The 18,471-nt window shown below is 41.7% G+C and overlaps 1 protein-coding gene across 2 annotated transcripts in view; it reads left to right on the top strand.

Moving 5' to 3' along the window:
- Positions 1-17: 17 nt before the first annotated feature.
- The window catches only part of elp4 (elongator acetyltransferase complex subunit 4), a 57,526-nt gene continuing 39,072 nt past the window's right edge, over positions 18-18,471 (top strand). For both annotated transcript variants that reach the window (XM_075462325.1, XM_075462327.1), the window contains exons 1-7: positions 18-205; positions 1,407-1,442; positions 7,114-7,235; positions 8,607-8,741; positions 10,158-10,294; positions 12,920-13,004; positions 15,740-15,928. In XM_075462325.1, coding sequence (XP_075318440.1) covers positions 28-205; positions 1,407-1,442; positions 7,114-7,235; positions 8,607-8,741; positions 10,158-10,294; positions 12,920-13,004; positions 15,740-15,928 — 882 coding nt within the window. In that variant the 5' untranslated portion in view covers positions 18-27. The remainder of the gene's footprint in view (positions 206-1,406; positions 1,443-7,113; positions 7,236-8,606; positions 8,742-10,157; positions 10,295-12,919; positions 13,005-15,739; positions 15,929-18,471) is intronic.

Raw genomic sequence — 18,471 nt, 5'->3', positions numbered from 1 at the left:
AACTGGCGTCACCACGTTAGTAGCAATATGGCTGCTCCCATGAACAGTGTGGGTAAACTCCCAACTGAACGCTCACCGTTTAATAATACAAGCTTTCAGAAGAAAACGAGAAGCAAATTAATCTCCATACCTGGCACGAGACCTTCGGTTCAAAATGGACAACTCTTAGTTTCAACCGGTGTCACGTCACTCGACTATCTTCTCGGTCAGTGCTCTGAGGTGTAATGATAGCTATGCTAGCACAGGCTAACGGTGTTTTTAAATGTATGTCCAGTGATAGTACGCTCAGGTGCATAACAAGCCTACCTGTTTTTCGGTAAACTTTGCCTTTCAAATCAGCATGGTGGTGGGTTATTTTTTTTCTCGTTGTCAGGGTAATACATATTAAACTAAATTGAAAGATAACGTTAGCATCAAGAGTCAGTTAGAACCCAAACAATATTCTACGTCTCATGGAAAGTGTTGAATGTTGAAGTGCATCATTCTCAACGCATGTTATAGCCAGCTTGCCTCTTCGCCATGCAATAAATATATCTTAGGGTATTTACATGACTTATTTTGTCCAATAGGCCACTGCTGCTTTCTGGTGTAGGTCTTTTGGCCACTGCCACAATACCATTCTTTCTATTACCACTAGATTAGTGTAATTCATTTAAACAGATGCTCTCTGTTATTCAGTTATTAGAATATCAAAATTAAGTACCTTCCATTTAGCTGAGAAACAGGGGAGAAAACCGTGGAAATTGACGCAAAAATTGAGAATATTTTGTGTTCGTTTCATCCATCTGATTTTCTAGTAATTGTTTTTCTTTTTAGTAAGTAATTATTCAGATTGATCGCAGTCAGCTCGGATAGTTGTGATCGGGTGATTATATTGTTACAGGCCTTGTGATACAAGGAAGAGGCACGAGAGAGAGCGTGCATGTATGTAACCAAACACACTATAATCTTGTAGTCTTGAACGGTCAATTTTTAAAATATGACTTCAAATTTAACAGTGGTTTTAATTTTACTGGATTTGTGGAGCTCTTGCCACCTTGCTTTATCAAAACACAAGATGTCTCTCTTTAGATAGCCAGTTCTAAGTCAGGCCCTTTTCAATGAAGATGCGTCACAGTAGGAAAGGCAGTAGTTACAAAACCCCAACTCACTGCTTCAACTTTAGGGACCTGCTACTTTGCCAACTGTCGCACACTCATAGGTTAATGAAACGCAGTGACAGGTCAAAATATATGCTGTGGCTCATCTTCTTTTTTATGTAAATCCACTGCTGTACAGACAAAAAAAAGGGGGGGGTATTGAGAGGGAGCAGTTGGCCAAATGGAGTGTTTTGTAATCATTTAGAGAGTGTATATACAGTGATATGTAAATTAAATGTTAATGTTCTATTTTTTCTTTACTAACAGGTGGTGGACTAGCAGTTGGAACAGTGCTTCTCATCGGTGAGCTTTCACTTCATATGTCCAAATCAAAAAGTTACGGCTCTGTCCTACAGCTAAAGTATTAACTGTTTTCTTTGGGCACAAGTCATAGTGGACTCATTCCTCAAAGAATACTGATTCTTCTTTTCTTTCGTCTCCCACTTTTGTTTATAGCTTTGTGAAAGAGACAATAACCTGCAACAGTTTTCCAGATCAACATGAGTTTTACAATCAATCATTTTAAATGCTTCTTTCCGAGTCTGAGACAAGTAGCCTGTGTTATAAGTCAGCCACACACACAAACAAACAAACAAGCAAATAGAAATGGAGAGTGGATCAATATGAAGAATGACTAAATCAGTAGAGGAGGTGCTCCACATGTGATCCCCTACATGCAAAGCCGTTATGGCCATTCCATGTTTATGTGTTTGTTGTTGGTCATTAGACTCAGGCGGTTTAAACTATTCATGTAAAAGAAAATCACGTTTATCAACAAAAACGTTAGTGCAAACCACGATGGCCGAATTTATGGGACATGTGCCAGGTTAAAATCAATTTGAATTATGCTTTATGGTAAATACAGTCAGCCACCATTAATGGCGAAAACTTTATCGTTATTAAACAGGGTTCCTGAAACAGTTGGATTAAATTTTTATTAGGACTTTGCAGTATGAGGTCACAGCTAAAGTTGCTCTGTTTTTCGTGTTCAAGTTGATTTTTCGTTGGATAGTTTAGGCATCCAGACACAGTTGTGTATGAGTAAGGTCATCTTTCTTAAGCTGATGTGGGAGTATTTTATCTGCTCTAAGTGGAGCCATGGAAGAAAAATTATAGATCATGTCCACTGTTTAGCAGAAGTTAGCCTGGCTGATTGCAGTACATTGGCATATAGATACTGTCATATGCCATGTTTAGTTCTAGGAAAGGCCCTATAAAGTCAGGTCCATAGTATTTTGACACTCAGACAATTTGTGTTATGTTAACAATTTATGTAATCTTTTAGAAATATTGGCTTTAAGTGTAGACTCTAAGGGAATTATTTTTTTTAATTTCAACACTATATTATTATCATCATCATCATCATCATCATCATCATCATCATCATCATCATCGTCTAAACTCTGCAGTGGCCAATCCATGTGTGAAAATGATGTTTTATGAACCCCTTTTTTACAATTTGAGATATATAAAAAATAAAAAAAAAATCTATTGATTTGAGGACTCGGGTCAGTCAGTATATTTAGGATGACCTAATTTTTTGGGCTCATTACTTTGCTGTATCCTGACCTTGACCTTGACCTGATGCAACCCCACATCATTACGCTGCCCCCACAGATTTGCAAATTAGGCACTAGATATGATGGGTGCAGCACTTCATCTGCCACTCTTCTTCCTCCGATGTGCCCATCACTCTGCAGCAGGATCAATCTGGACTCATCAGACCACGTAATCTTTTCCTATTGCTGCCTACTACAGTAGTAGTAGTCTTAGGTGTTGTTTACACATACCCGGGTATTTTGATAAACGCATATTTTCTAACCTTCTTTTGCAAAAATAACTAGGTGCACACAGCCCCGTTTTAAAAAAAAAACATGTCTACATTGATCAGCATAAATACGCAGTCCGTCCGGGTCTAACCCAGAATCGCCGTCGCTGGCGGTGGTATGGCCGGGCTCTGTCTGCCAAAAGAAGCTCCGCAATTGCTGCCCTCAGAGCCCTAATGCGTCTTTGTTGGTCAATACAATGTATGACTTTAATTTTCAAAAGCACACAAGCGAGTATAGCTCTTAAAAATAGAAAAGCTGCTAGTACCTCCATGCTTGCCAGATAAACAATGGACGTCGGTCTTTTAACGCGGATATTGCCCAAAACTCCGTTTTTGTCTCTTTCAACCAGTTTATACACAAACGCTAAACGGAGTTTTTAAAAAATCTCCACTTTTGCCGAAGTTTTTTTTATGCCTTGTTTTCGGAGGAAAAAACTCCGTTTGTGTATAAACGAAAGGCACAAACGAAGGGAAAGGTCTTCGTTTATCAAAATACCCGGGTATGTGTAAACAGCACCTTAGTAGTTTCAGCAATTTTCTGAGTTGTTTTATTTGCTTGATGCAGACCAGTAACTTCCCTCTTCTGAAATGATCATCTTTTCAACAGTTTCAACAGTTTTAAGAGACATTAGCTATTTCTAAGTTTTAAAAAAAGTCTTAATAGGCACAAAGGCAAAGTCTCTAATTGTTTTTTATTTTAAATTGTTATAGAGACTGAAAAATTAAGATTTTCTTCCGCGCATCCATTTTCTGTGCCCACTTAATCCAGTTCAGAGTGGCAGGCGGGATGGAACTTTTCCTAGTTGCCATTGTAGAGAGGCTGGGTGACACCCTGGACAGGTCGCCAGCCCATTTCAGGGCAAAATAAAATATTTTGGTTTAAGTTTATACCAGGAAGGCTTCAGGTTTTAGAGTGCTGTTTTAAACAAAGCCTTTTGTGCTTTTCCTAAACTCCTTGAAGCACGTAGTTATGGAATTTCAAGAATTGGAAGACTGCAACCAGATATCAACTAAAACTGGCAATACTGTCTGTCTGTTGGCAGACTCTGTGTAGTTAGCATGGTACTCCAGCAGATTGGCAAATAGACTAATGACCTGAGGGTCTCTGGTTAGAATCCCAGGTGTTCACTCTTTTAACGTGGTCCTTAATTAATATGCTCATCTGCAGATGTTTTATGGAAGTTTTCAGAATAACATAAATAGCAAGTGGGTTTTCGAGAGACATAAATGTCTTCCACTGCATCATTATTATTATTATTATCATTCATCGTATGCTAGGCTATATGCACTGGTGGACAGTAAGGTTAAGGTAGTCATGTTTCCCCTTGAAGCTGTAATTTGTGTGTAGCCAAGGCTTATACCAACTGATGATATTGCTTTGCCCTTTAATTCATCCCCCCAATCGATGCAGGAGTCAGTGATTACACACTAATGCGTTCTTCCCTTCCATTTTGTGAATCAATGTACGGTTGGTTTCATCTGGTAATGAGAGACACAGTAAAGGTGAAATGCGTGCTTGTGCTCTCTCTTGTGTTTGTCTCTGAAAATGGGGTGTTTGCCCACAGCGTGTTGGATGTGTGTCTGTTTGGTTGCGTGTGGATGGTGCAGGGAGAGTGCAGCGTGTGTGTTTGTTTGTGTTTGTTTCAAGCAGTCGTCTCCTACAGTCTGCCCCTTTAGCCGTGATGGCCTGTTTGTGAGACACAGACATAAAATTATCAGACTGGTCGCTGTCCGCCTTTGAAGTGTCTTGAGCTGTCTGTCCCGATTTGTCATCCAGAGGGGGATCAGTCCAGTATGGCTGCTGTCTGAAGATTTCTCATCTCTTGGGTTTTTGCAAGTGAAGGAAGAAAGCTGCCCAGCTTGTATTATGTCGACCATTTATGGTTTGATTCCTTAAGGTTAATGTATCCTTCGCTCAAACCTTAATCAGCATTGAATTTAACTTGGTTGTTTTGCATGTTAATATTTCATATCTTTCAGGTGCTCAAGAATGGCTGCGAGAACGGCATGCAGCAGTGATAAAATTATGTCGGTATAGATTTAAAAAGACAATAATAAAGTTATTCACACATCAAACACTATTATAGAGATTTGTTGCAAGCTCGACGAATTTCAAAAAAGAAAAGGACAAAAGAAGCATGTCCAACTAATCTCTCAGCATCAATTTTAGATATGAAATAAAAACACAAGAAGACACGAACACGAAAACTAAAGATATTTACGTGTGAATAATGTATGTATGTTATATGTGATTCGTCATAGCTACATTAGACACTTACTTCAGCAATTTATCAAAGACAGGTCCTGTATAAAACGGCAGTTTTTATGTCGGGAAGCAAACAGCCTCAAAAACATTACGTAGTTTATCCAACATAGGATATCAAACAGCAATTAGACATTAAATCATACAAGATACAGTTTGAGACAATTAATTTGCACCTAATTTCATACAACCTTTATTTATAAGCAGTGTTTTTGTCCAGAGTTCTTTTTATTAAATGTCTGTGGGCTCTTCCACACGTTCTGTATTTCCTAAACGCATCGGAGCTTCTGAAATACAAGTACAGACCAAAGACTTGCAAGTGGAAAACATTCTGACCTAGATATTTTGTCTCCTCCCCCTGCAGCTTTAGCAGATATGATTCAGGACTCTTGCACTCCCTCCCTTGTTTGAAGGCAAACGAAGCAGAGGCACCCCCTGCCCCTCCCTTTATCAAATCTTAGTCAGAATAAGCCCAAAATTTAAAAAAACTGAAAAAGAATCATCCCATGACTGTCCAGAGTGACTGATCTCCCTCAAAGATATGACCGTCCCCCACCCCCTGTTGCTCCTATATCCCACCACCTTCCGCCCCCTCCACATACCCCCTGCCTCAACAGCCTAATGACTCCTGGAGGTTCCATTTGTAAGGCTCCCATAGAAACACAACTACAATAGGCCCCATCTTGAGAGGGCCCATCTGGGAGTCTTTGTGGGGCCTGCTGAAAGCCACAAAGGCTTACTGACCTAGAAACCCATCAATAAGAGAACAGGGAGTCCTACCGACAACAAATTGAAGAGCCATGGAATTTCCTGGGCTATCTGAAGTCCGTAGGTGAGGACATAGACCGGGAACGTGGGAGGGGGGAAGAATTCTCGGGATGTTCGAGGATTACACGTCAGGATGTCATTCCCAAGCTGTCAGCTGTGTGCCCATTACCTTAACTGTCACTGCTGCCTTTTGTCCATGTGCCCACTGTTTGTCATTGTGAAGAAAGGCCTATGAAATCTTTACAAAATGGTGACGGTGACAGGAAGCAGCAGTAGCATGCTGGGCAGAGTTATGTTGCCTGCTCGGCTGAGTGTCATGGTGATGATGCAAGCTTTTTTTTGTTCTCTTTTTCTCTTTTTTTGTGAGTTTGGGGTGTGTAATGGCTGGGTGGCTGCTTTGTGTGCAATAAGAAAGACAATTTGGAAAAGTATGCATGGAGTTTGGAAACAATTGCCTGTCCATCTAATGACTGAGACACTCTTCAGGATGATCCTGTAAAGTCATTCCCCAAAGCTGGGTTTAACACCCTGAAAATAACTTGCTTGATCTGCCATCAGAATGTACAGAAAAAGCAGGGGGAATCAAGTGAGTCACATGTCAGGAGGCATTTTGAGCACAGCTACTCTCACCCTGCTTCTGCAGCAGCTTGTCACTTGTCCTGACCACAGAGGTGCCTTTCTGTTCCGTGGGAGGGTTCAGGTGAATGCTTAAGGCAGGTGTCTCCCTCTCGCTTCTGCCGCCGGTTGGGCATATGACAGGTTAAACCGGACAGGAACACTGTTAATACTTCAGCAGGAGGGCTGAGGATGTCATCTCTCCATTCCGATAGTCAGATCACACAGTAGCACCTATGCTTTCGTGCTATGTCGATTGCCACTTCATGTGTTGCCCACAAAAGGTATCCAGAATGTGGCCCTTACATCAATTAGAGTCAGCAGCTGTGATGCAGCCACGAGCTGCTAGATGTGTGGAGGGGTGTTTGAATTTGTACGGAGACAACTGATTTATGTCAAAATATTTTCTCCTAGATTTCCCCAACAGTTTTACCACTACGGCACTGAATTCTCTGCTTCGAATAAAACTCAGATTGGATTTGTCTTTTTTTCTCTGACAGAGGAGGACCGATATGATAGCTACTCTCGCATGATCTTCAAGTACTTTCTGGCTGAAGGAGTGGTGTGCCGACATGAACTTTTTGTGGCAGCGGCTCAGGATAACCCTGATGACATCTTACAGGTATGAGAGGGGGTGCCACTTACTGTGATATCTTAAGAAGGAATTTTGCAGTATTGTTAAGTAGGATTTGCTTCTCCTAATCTACAGGAGTTGACAAGCCAATCACAGACACATAAAGATGGCCTCAATACATCTTCTTTAACATGGTTCAGTGAAACTGCTTCTCTGAAAATAAAATGTTTGTTCACCATGTAGTTTTAAGATGTAGGAAGTATTTTTTTTGTATCATATGATCCGGTCCTGCTGCATTATGCAGGCACACAGCTTTCCCTAACATGTGTCAGGGTCAACAAGGGTATCTGAGAGGTCGAGGGTGGCATGGTTGCGGCATTGTTGAAATGTTTCCCGACGTATCAATCTGTGAAGAGGACCATAGCTCCAGAAGCTGCCTGCCACCCAGCATACAGAAGGAGGGCCTCTTTCCCACTGATTGATAGTGGGAGGGGTCATAGCCTCACCCTCTGTTTGCATATCAAAGACTTCATAGGAGAGGGGGAATCCCAGTGGGGATATATCACATCATTTAATGTTTTCACAGTTGCATTTGCGATATGGTAATCTTCAGATGGTAAAGTTGCACTTTATGCATTACAATAGCAAACACAAAGACATCAGCTGACACCACAAGAAGAAATTCCGTGAAGGGAGTATAGGCACTACAATAATTTGGTGATTTAACCCATTATGACTTGGGGCGATACATGCGTTGTTTTACCTTTCAAGCCTGGCGCGGCGCACGTCGCTTCATTATTATAAGACAATTTATTTAGATTTTTCTTAAGAATGTATGAGCGTAAGGGAAAAATGTACAATAAAAGCTGAGGGTTTAACCTTTGAAATGCTTTTTATTTAAGTTTTCTTGTTTCTTCATAGGCTAAAAAATGATATATATTTTTTTAATTAATTTCTAATAAAAAACCCTCGAGTTTTAAAGGTTGTTTAAAACAAAGCCTTAAGTCTGAATGAGTAAAATACCCTTGCCCATCCATTTCTACAATGTTTTTTTAAGCAAAGATTTTATGAAAACATGACTAACTGTACATATGAAAAGAGACTGATTCCATATTGCATGTCTGAATGTTATGAATAGCACACCAATACAAGGGCTAATTTCTCTTTTTTTTTTTTTCATGTTTTTGCTTTATTAAAGGTAACATGATCAGGTTTCTGTTATTTAACTTTCAGGAAGGAACTTTCAGGAAGCTATGTTGCCACAGAAAAGTTCTTCCAAAATGAACCTAAATGATCGGACTACTGTCTTGTTTGCATGGTTTCCGTAAAGACATCTCTTTTCCGTTTTTAAAAAAAAATTTTTTTTATTTACAGTCAAGATTTTTGAATTAATTTAATTGGCTGTGTAATTTTTCACAGGAACTCCCTGCACCCATCTTAGATGATGTTGTCATTCCTAAACCAATGGAGCAGCCCAGACTGTCTTGTGACCCTCAGGACAGTTTGGATGCAATGAAGATTGCCTGGCGCTATCAGAATCTACCTAAAGTACAGGTAATCGGATGAATTTACTTGATGCTACAAATTACCTCTTATTTATCATACCCTTTTTTTTTTTTTTTTTTTCCCATATGCAGTCCAGGTAACTTTGTGATGATCTCTTTCATTAAAAACCCAACATGTGTCTCTCTTAATGATGTAATGAGTATTGGCTTTCTGGTTTTAGTGGTTTGACAATTGTCTCGACCACTAAATCCATCAGCCTCTAAACTCCTTTGTGGAGTGAATGAGGCCTCAGTCTGTCTTTTCAGAGCTGGACCAGATTACTCACACTTAGCTGGCAATAGGTAGGGTTTTCACTGGTCTCCAACTCACATATACACACATACACACACGCTTGCACCCCTGCTTAGCCTGGGAAACAAGAATACTTTGCAGGCTGTGCATTGACATGTCTGCTCGCTCAACCCTATGACCCAGACCTGCGCCTCTGTCTTCTTCCAAATCCCTGCCTTTCCCCCTGCTAGGGTCGGCAACTCTACACTCTTTCTTCCGCTTTGAGGAGAGGTGACCCTCCCCTTCTATTTCTCTGCAGTCTACCCCCGTTGGTCTATAATCCATATCGCTATGTGGATTAACAGCACACAGTGTGTCCCTGGGGATCCTCTCCCTCTTTCTCTCTCCCTGGAAACTTCTTTATATCTGTGTACTTTCCTCACCTCTCCCCCTTCCCCTGTAAAATCGTCTTTACAAACCACAAGTAAGCCCCACCAGAGGATTTGCATCCCAAATTCACCCCGAGAGTCAATGCTTGCTTTCCCCTTACACACACCTCTGCTGCCATAGCCCACTGTGTCGTTCTTGCGATGAAGACATCAGATCAAAGGTGAGGCCGTCAGGGCGGGGATGGAACGCTAAGCGGGTTGCCTAGCTCACAAAGAGAAGATGAGCCCCTGACCCCCCTGCCCTTCTGACCCCCTCGTTCTGCCAGGAGAGGGACACACCGGGGGCCCTAATCCAGATTAGGAGTAGATTAAGGGCCCCTCTGACAATGGAATCCCTGGTTTCACCGAGAGAGAAAAGCTAAAACTCTCTCTTTCAGCTGCAGGAAAACATCCGCCTTCCCCTGCTTCCCTGACATGTTCGCTTTCACAGCCAGAAGTGGACATTTATGTGAAGAAATGATTAAGCGCATAGTCCTAGTGGTTATTTAACTTCTCTGCTGTAAGAATGTTGAGGAATGACCCATAAACAATGCAATTGCATTGCCATAGTATTGCCAAGCGCACGCATTTGACATGTTAGAAAGAGAAATAGGTGTTGAGAATGGTTTAATTTGTATTCGATATGTTAAATTCTCACTCTTTGTTTAAAGGATTTAAAAAGAAGCTTTGCAGTCGGAGACAATTTCAAATATTGTTTGTGTAATTCCCTTTATTGCATGTTTATTTCATGCGCTGATCCTTTCAGAGTGCTCTGGCATCCTCCTCCCGGTTTGGGCACTACTATGACGTCTCAAAAACGATGGATCCTGAAATTCGCCAGGCAGCCAAGTGCCACTGCTTCTACCTTCCAGAGCATTCCACCCATTCATCAACCACACAAAGGTAAAAGAACAAGACATCATCCACAGAATGCACAGAAACCAATGAGACACCATCCAAAGTGCACAGGCACACAAACATGACATCATCCACAAAACATTTACACGAATAAGACTTCATCCACAGAACACATACAAGTAAACATGGCATAGGTGAACCAATAATGGAGACATACCAGTATGATTTTAGGAGCACTTACTATATAAGCTGTGCAACCAGCATGTTCAAGCTGGGGACTAAGCATTCTCATTTACTTCAAATAGTAATTTATGAAATTAGATCAATTTACGGCTGCAAGTGGCAGTTGTGTTGATTACCAATGAGAATTTCTTCGTCCTTGATATTTCGCTTTTGTGGATTTTGTCTGAAAATAGCCAAAACTGTAAAATTATTGTTAAAACTGAAGGCGTCAATAAGGTTTCTTTTATTTGCCTAACAAGTTTAGTAATTGTTTCAGCTCAAACGGAATCTTTTTTTTTTTATGACCCCTAGTTGCAGGGTCACACTTTCGATTTTGTATAGTAAGTAACTGAATTGCATCCAAGTATCAACTTATTGATGTCGTTTCAGCTTAGATGATCCCATGTCACAGTGCATTTATGCTTTTGAAAGTTCAATTCAAAGTTGATGGTATTTTTGGTCAGTTTTAACAACACTGAAGATGTATATTAAATGCCAAATAACTCAGTTTAATCACCATTTCGACCAATGACAAAGATCAGTCAAAATCTGCTTGGTTAATCTTCTGTTTCAAGTTGCTAGCCATCAGCCAAGTAATTCAGTCTCTCGGAAAGGTTGCGTATGTCTATTCAAATAAGGGTTTTGTTTGCTCAGCGTCTGTTTGATTTCTCCTGCATTGAGTGTACTTAGGGTTCAGAGGTCACGCAGGCTCTTTACTCAGAGTGCTGCTGAACATACAAGGGCACACGAAGGCACACTGGGTAAATACAGCAATCTGGAGCAAAGAGGATGTGGAGGAGGCTTTAGAGAATCCCTCGTTCTTTTTATCAGCAAACGGATACTGCTTTACGGAGCGCCAGTACAAACATTAAATGTTGTGGGTATTCAGTTTGAAGTTTGCATTTTCACAAGTGTAGAGCTCTGGCCAGTGCGTTGGATGTGCTCAGAACTTCATGATGCCAAATGGGTAAAGTATGAAATGAAAAATCTACTTGTTTTTTGCAGCAGTGAGTAAGAGTGACATAATGGTGCTGTTGTAGTGTGTGAATGGGTTATAGATCTAACAGACATTTTGACAGCTGGAAACTACACCTGCACCACACCATTGTGCCCTGAGGTCCGCCCAAGCACTGACACAAATTCATGCACAGACGCACACACACTGGGCATATTACACATGCACATGTACAACACAAACTCCTAAGCAGGCTACTCCCCCTTGCACGTGTCCACAGCCCCATGTTGATACCCTAGCTGTTAAATTGCTCCGTTTCACTTGAAGGCATAATTGGCACAAATTGCTCTCTAGGTGATACCGATCCTGTTGTTTAAGACCAAGCATCCCCCTCCTCTCCTCCTTTCTTCCCTCGCTCAAAGAGGAACGCAGAGATAAAGAAGCTTCCTTGTGCATGATCCTAATTAGCTGACGCACTAGCCCCTGTAGCTAAGCACCTAGACCTCTTTGGTACCTGAATGAGCGTTGCTCAGTAGGGGTAGCTAAAATACAATGCTGTCCCACACAATGGCTGCCAACTGGAGGCAGCCTCCTGCTCAACTGCATGTCACACCATCTCAACCCCCTACCTCAGTGCCGGGGCATGGGCAGAGAGGCCGTGGAGGGTAGGTGTCCCTCTTTCACCAATCCAGCTCTATCATTAGCCACAGCAGGGTCAGGAGGCACCATTGTTGGGCTGAATAACTGAAATGGAGTACATGGATATACTTGGCCAAGTGTAATCAACACAAGTGTGCATTTCTGTTCTTTATGCAGGACTATTGGCGTGTGACCAACCTATGTGTATCAGCTTTTGTAACCCGCAGGTTGAATTGACAAGTGACATAGCAGCCCACTGTGAGTCACTACAGAGTGGTCATTACAATGGTGGGGCGTTTTTAAGTGGAGGGTTCTGTGTAAAAAGATGGGGTTAACATTACTATTGACCATCCTATGGAGGGCTCAACAGTAATCCATTCCCTGACTGTCACTAGATGTCGGTCTGATGGTACTGTATTCCCCTTGTCAGTGAAGCACTTCTTACCCCTGATTAAACACCAAAATGCTGTTCTCTGTTAATTTTAGATATCAGCCCATTAATCCTCCATCTCGTCTTTTGTTGTGTATATGTTTGTGCCCGTTTCATCTGTCTGTCTGGGCACAATCAGATCCTCTGGGAGCTGACAGAGAACCAGTCATGTTGTAATTTAATCAACCAAATAAATTAATTGGATCTCTTGATATGGATCATCTGTCTGCTTCGATGGCTCCAGAAAAGCACAGTCAGGAGGAACATGCTGCAGTCAGAGAAGATTAGGCTACTGCAGTGATAAGCTTGACCCAGTTTTATCAAAATGGTCTCAGTGATGGTTTACACATTTTAGGTAACTATTTTGTGTGTTCTTCCTGATTGTCAGGTTCATTTTGTCCAATCTCTCTTGTGCTCTCTCCAGTCCCATGCTTGAGTCCTACTCCGCATTGCTGAAGTCGCTTCAAGAGGTCATCCAAAGGGAGGGCTTTGATCTTACAACCCCCATGGTAAGAACTCAATAAAATGTATTGCTTTCATTTCATTTAGAGTCAGTTCAGAGAGTTTCCTCCTCCTTCCTTTCTTCTATCAACAACCTTTTTGAAAGTTGTATCTCCAGTTGTTTGAAGGCCTTTTAAACTAAGCAACACATCAATCAGTGGACAAATGATTTGAACAAGTTAAATTCTCCACATGAAGCCACCAATCCCTTCATAAAAAAATGACACGTCTCTCATACCAAACAACCAGCTAAGTTGAAGTGGAGTTTGTTTTACTCTATATAGGTATTTCACAAAGCATCTGTCAGTGAAATTTGTTGAAACTTGACAGTTTCAACTGTCAAAACTAAAATCTGTTACTGTGTTTCCTCTCAGCAGTTGTAGATGTTTTATTTATTTAATTTCATTAATTTATTAATTTATTTATCTATTGTTTTGTCAAAGAACATCAGTTACTTGAAGAGGCCACCTGCTACCAGTAATGAAAAACGCACACATACATTCATGCACACAAAAGGCAGGTGTGCATTTTCAACTGCAGTCACCAGCTGCTTTGTGAATAACGAAAGTTAATCATTAAAACCATTAAAAGGTGCACATATGTACCAAATGAGACAAATGTTTTAGTTTTGTCTCACTTAAGACACAAAGTCCAGTCAAACTGTTCAAATTATTATACCTGGCATGCATTAGAAGATCATTTCTAAAAAGGATAAATACCAGATCTATATCTTTGATCCAGAGCTTTTTTCTCGCATTCCTGTGACTACTTGAGGGTGTTTACCTCATGCTCACCTGTGTGCGTGTCTTACTTTTGACGTACATCTTTTAGATAATCATCACTTTTCTACAGAAGATATGAAACGTATATGACCCTGCCTGTCCAATCATGAATGCCTGTTTAGGTTTTCCAGAGGGCCAAGAGTTCTTCTGTCAGCACAGTTTATACAGCATTGTGCATGTAACATATGCAAACTTTAAAACACCCCATATCGCTATATTTTTTTTTTTACAAGAGCATGAAAACTGCTATATTTGAGATTCTGTGCATGCATGCGTGCATCTTATTCACCTACTTTCTGTGACCCGTCTGCTTGTCACCTGGAGCCACCTCTCTGCATGTCGCTCACAGGGGATTTACCTCGTCTACCCCCCACCTTCCTTCCCCAAGCGCTGTCACTCAAACACCAGCTTAACTGCTGACATCATTAAAGCAGTGTGACTGCATGACATGCTGTTGGCACAGTCCAGGAATGTGGACCAGCGCAGAGCGACATGGACACTGGCACAAAAATGTCCAGTATTGATAATAGGGCGTGAGCATTGATATGTTATTCTGTTGTGGGGAAAATTGTACTTGATACATATTAAATGTAAACTGTGTTTGGGTAAAGACCAAACTGGAACAAAGACACAATTCTCTGTGTATATATTTTTTTAGTCTTTTAAATGAGCGGGGTATGGGGTGGCAGCAGGGGTCTCCGCAGACACTGTCTGATTAGGTTGTGGTTCCAGACTTGTTGTAGTCTATATGGCTGGCCTCAGGTCCTTGGCTGGACCCTACTGGCACAGTTCCCTGATTTTTCTATAGGCTAAACTATAGGAGTTAAGTTTGGCCTCCTATCCTGATGTTGCCACAGCAACAGTCTTGTTACCACAGTCCCCCTTGCTGGGCTTCAGACACAGAAATAGATTTCTAATTCTGTTGCTCTCAAAGCCTTTGGTAGGAGAAGTCTTCCAAACAAAGAAACGACAATTGTGACTATGCCACATACAAACAGAGAGCTAATATTCCCCCAAAGTGAAGTATGGGGATGGTACACTGCTTTTAAATCATGTAAAGAAAGATGCATGCCGAGTCCAATGTGAGAGTCCTTTGGGAAGGTATGTGCCAGCCCTGAAAACCTCCTTCAAACAATGGCGTTTATTTTTCTTAGATCCCTGTGATTCTGATCCAGATTCAGACGAAGCTTAGGTCATACTGTTGGGAGCGGAAGCAGTGGGGGGTGGGGTGGAGATTTTGGGAGGGTTGCAGTAATAGAGGGGGAGGTTTTAAAAAAGAGTAAAGGCTGGAGAAAGAGAAAAGTGAGCAGATTTCAAGCCAGGGCTTTGTTAATCACTCTTGGCTCTCACCTCAGTAATCAGTAGCCATCCTAAAGAAACTCCAACTGAAAGGCAATTGAACTAAAGGCTAAAAACCTCTCACAGCTTAAGACAGGCTTCCCCATTCTCTGAGGGTCAGTGATATATATCCTACCACCTCAAGAAAGTGGGTTACAGTTGATCCCTTGTGGTGGGGTAGGGGAGTTTCGAGGCAAGGCACTCCACCCTTACCCAGGCCCCCTTGGCTGAAGAGCATCACTGTTGTGCCAAGAATGTGCTGGGGTTTCTGGGTGGCGGCCATATTGGAAGCCTGTCTGACAGGTCCATTGTGCGTGTGTCAGATGGCTTCTGTGATTGGGCAGTTGTGTCCAGTCACGTTTGGGCACTGTGTTCCGATCGTCTGTGCTGGTGAGCAGACTGTCCACTCGGGCTCTCCCCGAGTTTGGCAATACGACCCAAGACAGCAGCATTTTTCTGAAAAAATTTAAAGCAGTTATCAATTATATTCAGATCCATGCAGCCTGTAGAGGTTAATGTTGCATTATTCTGAACTGTGCATGTACTTCATTTAATTGCTACACGTTTTCTTGGCTCTTTGCACTTTTACATAATTCTGATCCCCCTCTTTTTACATCTTGTAGTCAAAGTCACGTAACATCCTGCGTGTTGGGCTTCACTCTCTTGGCTCGGCTCTTTGGGGTGATGATCTGAGTTGCCATGACAACCCTAGACACAGACACACCCTGACTACCTTTCTCTATGGGTTGCGTGCCTTGCTGAGGTCATCACTGTCAGTTGCAGTCGTTACTGTACCTTCTCATCTCATTCAGGTAAGACACTGATTGACACATGCAGTCAAACTACAAGAACTCACACACATACTTTTTTGCTAATGTGAAACTAGTGTGAATAATTAGCTTGCAATGGTGTCCAAATGATCTCTCCTCATTTCCCCCAGAAGTATGTACTACCAATAATCAATATCAATAATGGAGATTTGAAGGTAGAAGACAGTTAGGATTTTTTGTTCATGGGTCAATGCTTGGACTCTTGCTTTGTCTTGTTTTGTTAGTGGAGAGTAAGCATACCTTTGTTGCAGGGCCTCCTCTTGACCCTGCGTTTCAATGCCACAATGTTATGATTCAGGCCTGAAAGGGGAGTCTTCCTCCATCCATCCTTCCCCAAACATACCAGTTGATTGTACCCATCATTCAAAGGCATGTGAATCTGCTTGTTAGCGTATACTTTAACTTCTCGTTATGCTCAGAGTGTGTGACTTTACGTGGCGTTTTGTAGAAGCAAATGTTGCTTCTTGCAGTTGTGTCTCTGTTTGTTTTTGTGGATGGAGTGGGGGTTGTGGGGTGGGCTGTTAGTCCGCGTGCATGCGTCTGTGTCCAGTCTGGCCTCTCAGTGTGAAGGTGGAGTCATCTGCTGAGGCATATGGCAAACCACAGCCCTCCCCTAGACAGTCAACCATAGAGGCACACTCACCACAAAAGCCATCTGAGACTTTCTACTGAACTAACCTGGCTACACTTTAACCACTCTTGGAGTACTCATTCACAAGAGCATTGACACTTTATTTGTGATCTCTTTATTTAAAGATATAGGTCAGTGCTTAACTTGAAGAACAGCTGTGTTGTCACAACACGTTCTGGCTACAGGCCTATATGCTCAGTGCACAGCGGCTTTGGCCTAGTCAAAAAAGGTAGAGTGGCTAACTAGCAGATGTCAGCTGTGGTGGGAGCGGTCCCCCTGTCCCACTCGGGCCAGGCTTCCAAACCCTTAATCTGTCTCCTCCCCCTTCTCTACCCTGGGGAGAGAAGTGAATGAGATGGGAAAGAGAAGAGGGGGAAATTTTTGGACTGAATCAGGTGTTTGGTGACAAAGCCAAAATAGAGGTAATTAGCGGCTGTTATGTTATGACCTTATGATTAGCTTAACATTGTGAATCACACTTGATTTAGTGTCCTAAGAAAGATGTTTTAATTGATCAGGTTTGAGCACCAAAATATTAGAGTTGCTCACGTCAAGCTCATGACAGTAGTGCCTTAAATATTTTAGTAACTGACTTCTTAACATGGTTTATTTTTGCCATTGCATTGCATTGCATAGATAATTAGTTGAGTTTAGGAAGTGCGGCCTTCAGAAGTCTGTCTAGACTAGTCGCTTGCCGAGACAGCCTTGTCTTAGCCAGCTAGCCAACTGCTACTATTCTACTATAGTTTATCCATTATTGAGCAGCTTGGGAAGCTGAGCGAGTCACTGAAAGCCTACTCACAGCAGCACAATGCCACAGTCCATCTGAAACATTAAGTAGTCTTGTCCTAGTGAGATTCTACTCCATCATCCTGAATCCTGCAGCCACACCCAGCCTATACACAAGCACAAAATAAATACAAATCGAGAGGTTTCAGATGTTTTTTTTTTTCACATTTTGTATGTTTTGGACTCCACTAAAGATGGATTATATTGATTATTTGATTATTTTTTTTTTGTCTTACTATTTTTAGAAACAAAGTATTTCACTGAAATTACAACACTGAAATCTTCATTTCACATGAGTATTCAATACCATCACTTAGTGCTTGTTAAAGCACCTTTGGCTGCAGTGGCAGGAGACCTTTGGAATAATCCTAAAAGCTTGGTGCAAATTTCTCTCTGGAAATGCATACAGAAGTATCTAAGCTCAACTGCTTTGGAAGTCTGTGATCTTTGGTATTTCCAAACTAATTCCAATTGAGAACGACAGATCGCAATGTGCTACTGGGCACTTAAAATGCCCCAGAAAATGTATATATTGTTACCTAGAGCTATAATAGAATGTCTTTACATAACCTGTCTTGCAGGCTTGCAGCTGATTCTCTCAACATTCTGGCTGACTTTTAATCTGACATGCATCATCAGTTGGGAGAACCCTATATAGACAGGGGTGTGCCTTCTTAACCTTGTCCAGTGAATCCACTTAGGCACAGGTGGACCTGGGTTGGAAGTAGGACCCATAAGAGCTCAATTGCTCTGGGGTCTAGAGGGCTTTGGGTACTCATGTAAATGGTGTATTTCTTCCATTTATTTTTCATGAATTAGCAAAGAAAAACTTGAAAGCATCTGAAAGATTACCTGAGGCACTATACATCTCACTTACTGCTCAGACTTAAACCGTGGAACACCACACAAATGTTAAGAACCAGCAGCGACTAACGGCACCCCTGCTGCACCTCGTCACGTCCACTGCGTCTGGGCGAAAATGTAGCACTTAAACACACCACAAAGATGACATTCAACTGCCAACTGGGACATTCAGTCTACGCTTTTGCAATTGGACATAACTTTGCAATGCGGAAGTGAGCAAAGCTGAATTTCAATAAACTCA

This window comes from Odontesthes bonariensis, chromosome 1 (genome assembly GCF_027942865.1).
Source record: "Odontesthes bonariensis isolate fOdoBon6 chromosome 1, fOdoBon6.hap1, whole genome shotgun sequence".
Classification (NCBI taxonomy): Eukaryota; Metazoa; Chordata; class Actinopteri; order Atheriniformes; family Atherinopsidae; genus Odontesthes; species Odontesthes bonariensis.
The sequence above is the reverse complement of the archived record's forward strand: the minus strand, read 5'-3'. Positions and strand labels throughout refer to the sequence as shown.